At 53.0% G+C, this 7905-nt stretch overlaps 1 protein-coding gene across 1 annotated transcript; it reads right to left on the reverse strand.

Moving 5' to 3' along the window:
- Positions 1-3303: 3303 nt before the first annotated feature.
- On the reverse strand, positions 3304-7238 carry LOC112310536 (cryptic protein). Its single transcript, XM_024566746.3, has 6 exons — positions 6839-7238; positions 6327-6376; positions 5867-6025; positions 5031-5145; positions 4807-4916; positions 3304-3576 (listed from the first exon to the last, which is right to left on the reverse strand). Exons 1-6 carry the CDS (start codon positions 6901-6903, stop codon positions 3410-3412), a joined length of 666 nt encoding a protein of 221 aa, XP_024422514.1. The 5' UTR covers positions 6904-7238; the 3' UTR covers positions 3304-3409.
- Positions 7239-7905: the final 667 nt, after the last annotated feature.

Below are 7905 nucleotides of genomic sequence, written 5' to 3' on the forward strand. Positions count from 1 at the left end.
AATTCTCCACGCCCCACAGAAGAAAGCTGCAGCTTCCTCTTCACAATCTGGGGATGAGATTGTATGTTGTTCCTTTCAGAGCCAAGTGGGTGAAGTTTTCTCAGTTAGTTTGTTATGTAGGTGGATGGACGGACAGATTAGACAGACAGACAGGCAGATACAGAAAGATAACACAGCTATTTGGGGGGTTTTCTTATAGTCAAGGAATTCTTCTGTTAGGAGGACCCATAATCCTGGTTCCTAATTTTCTACTTAAAATGTAAGTGAGCGACTTATAGCCTGGATATTCACAGGAATAATCGATGAGTCTTGGTTTTTCCTTTTGACCACAACTGTAGCCTCCCGAAGGTCCTTGGAGCGCGGTTTCCCCAGGGCAGCCGTCGAAAACGTTCCTCAGCCGACCCTCCTCAGTAGAAAAGTGCAGAAGATAACGGGCATTTTGTGAAGGTTGGGCAGAACGTAAACACATTTGTCGAGCTCTTAGGCTAGACTCAGAGCCCAGCAGCGGTTCGTTCCTGTGCCAATCACGCGGAACGCGTGGTGCTGCTCAGCGCACTTGGGACTATTTACCGACAACCTGGCTGTCACAAATCATCACTGCCTGGAACTATTGGTCTCAAAATTTGAATAATTATTTTCCAGTCAGCCTTTTACTAAACCTACCTTCTTTTTTCTTCAGCACTTAATTAATTCTACATTGAATTTCTATTTTCATAGCCAATGACTGAAAAGTTGAAAAGGGCCAATAAACTATTTTTCAATCTAGATTTTAAAAATAATCCTATTACACAGACTTATGAATGAAAATGGGTTTAAAAAGCTGAAACATGCCCTGACCAGTGTGGCTTGGTCGATAAACCAAAAGGTTGCTGGTTCGATTACCCGTCAGGGCATATGCCTGGGTTGGAGGTTTGTTCCATCCCGGAAACAACTGATCTCCCTCTCTCTTGCCCTCCCTCCTTCTCTCTCTAAAATCAGTAAAGAAATATCCTCAGGTGAGGATTTTTTTAAGAAGCTGAAAACCTAAAGGGGAATGTCATCTACTTGAAGGGTGGCGCAGCCCCGCACACAGGCCTCCCTCCTGTCTCCTGGGTCTCCCTGCGGGGCCCCCTTTCCAAGCACATGAAGTCACTGACGACATTGATCCTCCCTCCGCCCCGAGTAAAGGGCCGTGCCCCCGTGCTCACAGCTGGCCCCCAGGCAGATGGTTCAACCATGTGCCTGCACGCACGTGCTCTGCAAGTGCTAAGGTATCGAGCAGCTCACTGAATTCAGCCAGCCTTCCCCCTCCGCACCCACGGTGAGAACTCTCTATTCACCTGGGGGCCTGATGGCCTCGCACCCAGGTGGAGTCAAAGCCGCCGTCCAGGGCAGCATCCCCCAGCTGAGTGCCGGGACAGCTGTCTGCGGGCTGGCAGGCCCCAGGGTGGACTGGAAAACCCTTTTCTGCGCACAGAATCTCTCCAGTCCGCGTATTAGCTTTCTATCCCATTGGTAATAGCCCTGTGGTGGCGCTGCCACCAAATTCAGCTGCGAACGCGTTTCTTGTTCTTTTTCTTTTTCTTTCAACCCTCCCCTGAGGACATTTCTTCATTGCTTTTCTAGAGAGAGAAAGGGGGAGAGAGAAACATCGATGGGTTGCCTCCATCTGCGTCCCGACCAGGGATCCACGCCCAGACCAACAGAGCCACACCTGCCAGGGCTCAGCTTTGAATGTTTTCAATGAAATCCTGTAAGTCAGGTTTATAAAATATCAACATTCTGATCAACTGATTTATTAATTCAGGCTGTGTTGTCTACTTCAGAGTCCTTTTCCCACTCATAGTTTATTGCTACCTGTGGCCATCCTTGTCATCAGTCCTCTCGTGTCGAGCTGTGGTCTTCGTCCAGGCAGCGCTGCGACTAAGGTACCCGACAGACCCAGCTGACCGCCCGCCTCCCGCTCGCGGCGTGGGGGTGGCCTTTTAGTCCCGGTTGTGTTCCCCGAGTTCTTCCCAGGTATCGGTCGCAGGTCGCAGTCCCCGTGAGGTGGCTGACCTGCTGCAGATAAACCCGCTGGCCTGGCTGGCCGTCAGGAGGCGACCGAGCCCTGCTAGGGGCTGTCTAACCTGTTTTGGTTGGATTCCCCCCGTGCGCGGCCTTCCCCACGGGTTCCTCCCTGCAGAACCTTCCCCTTGTGAAGAGTTGGGGTAAATCCAGGAACTGCTACCTGCGCTGAAAAGGGTGTTTCCAATGAGCCCCAGCAGAGGGCGCTGCGGAGAGGGGCAGGCCGCGCCGGCCGGGCCTCCCGCCCCACTCACCGGACTCATTGCACAGCAGTGTTGGGGACACACCGGTGACGCTGGCCCTGCCCCCGAGGACCTGGAGACCGGCGGGGAGACTGACAGTGAGCAATCGAATGACAACCGCGTCCAGCGACTCAGTGTCACCGGCCAAGCGGCGACCCCGGGGATTTCAGGAGAAGCCCGCCGACAGGGAAGGACACACGGGGGAGGGGGTGTCACTTCCCTCAAAGAAGCTGTCCCTGCACAAAGGATCGGACTCGTTTTTGGTCGGGAACGTCAGGCACAGACCCTGAGATCAGCCTCCACATTGCAGGGGGAGGCGGGACATTGCCGCGCGTGCGCGGTTAGAAAACAGGCCTGCACCTCCTTGGTTCGAACGCGGTGGCAAGTCCCCACCCCTGGGCTGGGGCGGATTTGAGGGTTATAATGAGGGTATAAGGAGAACAGTTTGTGAAGGTCAAGAGGTCGGTGTGAAGTCCTCCAGGCCGCCTGGGCAGCCCCGAGTGGTTTCAGTGAGAGGCGCCCCCGGTTCTGCAAATCATCCCCGGCTCCTCGCCGGCCAACAGCCCTGAGCTTGTCAACTCAGGGAGAGAACAGGTTTGAAAGGAAGTTTAGCCAGCGAAGTCCCTTCTGTTAAATTCTTAGCAAATCAGGGGGCGCGGTTACACAAACCTTGTACAACCCAAGGCGTTCCAGGGGGGTTTATAGGTTAACCTAAGCAAGGCCATGAACCTAAATGATGTCGGTCAGTGCCAGGCTGCCCGCACACACGAGGAGCTCGCACGTCCCTGGAGCATCCGCACATGGGGGCTGGGGATGCTGGAAGACAGGGTGCTGGAAGACGGGTTGCTGGAACAGGGGGTGATGGAAGAGGGGTGATGGAAGAGGGGGTGCTGGGGGCGCCCACCCAGTCTGCCCCACATCAGCACAGATGCTGTAGGGTGGGAGCGGCCGGGTCTTCAGTGTGCTCAGGTGCAACCAAGTCATGTGCCCTGAAATACGTCTGGGGGAAGCAGACTTTCTGCTGAAAATGTTTATTAACAAAAACATTGGCATAACGACTCAGTTCACAGCAAATGAAACCAACACATTACTCACAACATAGAAAACTAAAGAGGACACTCTCACTCAGTAGCTCCGGGGAGGTGGCACTGGGTCCCCACAGGCCAGGCGGTGGGCTGCCCTTCTCGGCCCACGCACAGCAGGAGGAGGCAGGGCAGGAGACTGAGAAACACCAGCAGGCCTAGAGCACTCCGCCTCGGCGAGTGTGAGCTGAGCAAGTCTCTCAGGTCTGAAAGTTAAACCCCAGAGCGAGCATGTAAGACACCGCGTGGCAAACCGGCTCTAAGGGGGTGAACAGATGTTTGCAGCTGCTCTGACAAAGGCCCCTTTCAGCTTTGCCTGCTGCCCGGGCTTTGCCTGGCAGGCTGGACCGGAGAGAGCCCACAGCATGGCCTTGGGTGCAGCTCAGGGGAAGATGTGCTGGCCCTTAGCTTTTCTGTTGGTTTTGCTGGGTCAGAAATGCTTGTGGGGTTGAGGACTTCGTTGTCATTGAGGCAACAGAGAGGGGTCTCAAGTGGCTTCCTGGAGAAGCCCACCCACTAGAACAGCACCCATCACAGGAGAGCATCCCAGGGCTTGACGGAGGGTCTGCCCTCTCCTGGGCAGCCCACCACCATGTTGGTGCCGGCTGGGGCTAGGACCTGTGTGGGCAGCCTCCCCTGTGGCCCACAGCCCCACCGGCTGGCTCTGGCCCATAGATGTTTGCTTGTTGGTTGGTTGGTTGGTTGGTTTGTGCCAGGAATGTATTTTTAAAAATTGAGTGTAAGCACTGGCCAGTGTGGCTCAGTTGGTTGGAGTGTCTTTCTGTAAGCCGAAAGGCCACAGGTTTGATTCCCAGTCAGGGCCCGTGGCCGGAGTGTTTCTCTCTCTCGTTGGTGATACGTAAGCACCCAAGTGTCCATCAATGGAGGAATGGAATAAGAAGATGTGGTGTATATATATAATTATTCAGCTATAAAAAAAGGGAAATCTTGCCTTTATTAACAACATGGATGGACTTTGAGGACATTATGCTAAGTGAAATAAGTCAGAGAAAGACAAATGCCACATGATGTCACTTATATGTAGAATCTTAAATGAAGAAAGGAACCAAACTCATAGATACAGAAACAGATACGTGGTTGCCAAAGCTTGGCGGGGGAGGGGGGAGGGTAGTGCAAGGGGAGGGGTGTTGAAACATGTGAAGATGGTCAGTGTACAAGCTTCCAGTTATAAAGATAATTCCTGGGATGTAGCCTACAGGGTGGCCAGCATGGTAGATAACAACACTGCACTGTGAGTTTAAAAATGATAATACACTATGTGACTCACAATAGATGTAACTTCCCTGAGGGATGACTCAATCCAGTATGCTCATTTCTGTGTCGCCTGGTACACGTAGATTTGTAAGGATCAAAGTGTATAAAGGAGAAACTGCATGCATGCGTGGACTGTCAGCACAGGACGCAGGTCCCCTTACCGCAGCGACCCGGTGTCTGGCGGGGGAGGCAGTGCAGAGCCCCGAAGACGCACCTGCACAGCCGGCAGCCGCGCAAGGTCCAGGATCCGTGCACCAGAGCGCCGCACTCGCTAAGAGGCCGAGACCCTGCGTTAGTACCGCCCGCGCGCGTGCCCGGCCCCGCGCGCCCCCGCCCCGCGCGCGCCCCCACCCCGGTCCAGCCAACTTCCCCGCTCAGTGCCTACCTGTGCCTCTGGTCGTGCTCGCAGTAGCGGCCTGTGAAGTGGGAGGAGCACACGCAGAAGCTGCCCAGTACGCAGGTGCCGCCGTTCTGGCAGCAGCGCGGCCGCGGGGGCGCACCTAGGAGGGTCGCCCGGGCGTCAGCACGGTGCGCAGGCGCAGCCCTTCGCGTTAGATCCGCCGGAAGAGGGCAGGACGAGATCGCCCGGGACGCAATAAAATTAGCCCCCTGCTGAGTGTGTTTGCTCAGGTAAACCCCGCTTGTTCATTTAAGGATTAAAAACAAACTACCTGGGGTGAGGGCGGGTCAGGAACAAGTCGAAGGACGGGACGTGAAACCCTGCCCCCAGCAAGTAGGGTTTTCTTTCTTCCTTTCTTTCACATGTTAAATTCAGGCTGTGACATTGTGACAGTGATTGAAGACAGGCCTCCCGGGAGAGGACCACCCACGGATGCAATGACGCCAGCCTTCCCCCCACGATCCCCCTCCGCCAGAAGGACCCCCTGGGGACGTGGGGTCTGGAGCCCGAGAGAGTCCGTTGTTATCTTGGGTTGGGATATTTGTTTTAAATGCATTTCAGTCAGCTCTCTGGCCCTGAGAATAATACCCATGTAAGAGCAAATGCAACGCTTTACCAATGAAAGAGTAAAACTTCAGAGCCAAAGAACACCTCACTAGGAAGTATTTCTACTTTATAGTGTATCATCACTTGAAGATGATAGAATGTTCTCTGTTGGGTTTCTCGACTTAGCCTTAATATATCCCAGGTTTTTCAGACCCTGACTTTGGGCTCTGGCGGCTGAGATGATCGCTTAGGCCTTAAGGCGGTGCGGGACTCACGCGCTTGGGAAGCCCTGGCGTGGGGAAGCAGGTCCTGGGCGCTCCCGTTCACGTCCCTGAAATTGTCCCCCGTCCAGTTGAGTGTTTTCTGCTGGAACCTCTGAACTGTAGCGTTGTTGATTTCTTCTCTACTGCCTTCCCGATTCTCTCTCTGACAGCCTTTGAAAAACATTGGAAAGATGAGCCCTGGCTGGTGTGGTTCAGTGGATTGAGCGCCGGCCTGCAAACCAAAGGGTTTTGGCTTGATTCCCAGTCAGGGCCATGCCTGGGCTGCGGGCCAGGTCCCCAGGAGGGGGCGCGAGAGAGGCAACCACACATGCACGTTTCTCTCTTTCTCCCTTCCCCCTCTCTAAAAATAAATTAAAAAATCTTTTCAAAAAGTTTGAAATAGGGGACTGATAATGATTGGGAAACAACTACGCAATAAAAACTAAAATACTGTAAATAAAAGGCTTCTTACTGTTTCCCAAAGGAGCGATTTGTAACGCCAGACTGATCATAAACAGCAGCCTAGAATATTGAAAGAAAAGCATTGAAGTTTAAAATATATAACAAAGCATAAGCAGAAATTTACATATGTGTAAACTAATACAATCACATATAAATATAAAGGTATATACAACGTTTAAGGGATAATATTATGCAGTCATTTTGTAACTTGTAGACTTTGATTACCATATTTTGCCATGCATAAGGCACACTCTTCCCCCAAATTCTTGAGGGAAAAGTAAGGATGCGAATCACCCGCGGGTATAATGATCGCATGCCATGGGTGTAATAATCCCAAGTGTAATGCGCACAAAAACGCAGGTGCACATTATGTTGTCATCACTTAGAAAGACTTCGAGACCAAGAAGGCATAGAGTCCCTCAGCGAGAAGGAGCAACCCTGCCCGTTATTCTGGAGGCTCTTAAACATCCCCCTGCCCCCGCCCTGCCCCCGCTCTAAGATCTGGGTGATCCTTGTGCTTACCTAACAGGGTGGCTCTGGGCCATTTTCTCCCTGACACGGTGGGTAGCAGCGTCCGCTCCTCTCATCAGATACAACAAAGGTCAATTTGCAACGAAGTGCAGTCTGACGATGTTTGTACGTGAAGGTCCTGGAGCCACTGCTTGAGGAGACCAGGTAGGTAAGAGCAGAGAACGCAGGTATTCCCTACCTCTGCCTGGGCCACAGGGAACAGTGTGAGAGAGGTCTCTGAGTCCTGCTGTGGAAGCCCGTCAGCAACAGCCTGTGGTGGCTGTCCCCTCAGTGAGACTCAGCTGGGGGCAGGGGGTGGAGACACGGATGACCCTGTCCCCAGCCATGGGGACAGTGCAGACGGCAGCCAGCACAGCAGGAGTAGCCAGCCCTGATGTGAAACACTGGTAACCAAAGCAACACCTCTTTCCCTCACTGGGGGGGAAAAATACCACAATTATAACCCAACACAAACAAGTAAGTTTTCATAGGAAAATGGAGATTTTGCATCGCTGTGTATCCTGGGAGATGGGAGGGGACCCGGTGGTAAAGGGAGCTGCTGTGTGGGACATGCCCAGCAGACAAGGGTCCCAGAAGCCTTGAGTGGGGGAGACACTTCGACCCCTGCTCTCCAGGGTGCGCCGGCATTCCCGCAGACGCAGCCTTTTCTCTGCCCAGCACAGTGATCAGTGAGTGAATCATACACTTCACTCAGTTCACAGAGCGCTGCCCTGGGGAGCACAGTTAGCCACCCCCACGGAAGACGCGAGGCAAGAACAGCCTAGAGATTAGTTAGATCTTTGCAAAACAGGACGGCAGAGATTGAATGAGAAGGCTCCAGGGGAATGACCACCCCCCACCTTTGATGAGCCTCTCTGAGCCCAAGAAGGCAGTGGTCTGGGAGCCTCTTCTGAGACTTTGAGTCTCAATTTTTCTTGTAGCCAAAATAGCGACCGGAGCCCTTTTACTGGCACCAAAGAGGTCCCCTTGCAACATGGGTGCAAATGGTTCTGTAATATTAACAGAAAAACTGCTTCTTAAAAATAGCGTGCTTCCTCCAAGGATGATATTGTCTTGGT

The sequence above is a fragment of the Desmodus rotundus genome, chromosome 13 (assembly GCF_022682495.2).
Source record: "Desmodus rotundus isolate HL8 chromosome 13, HLdesRot8A.1, whole genome shotgun sequence".
In the NCBI taxonomy this organism is placed as follows: domain Eukaryota; kingdom Metazoa; phylum Chordata; class Mammalia; order Chiroptera; family Phyllostomidae; genus Desmodus; species Desmodus rotundus.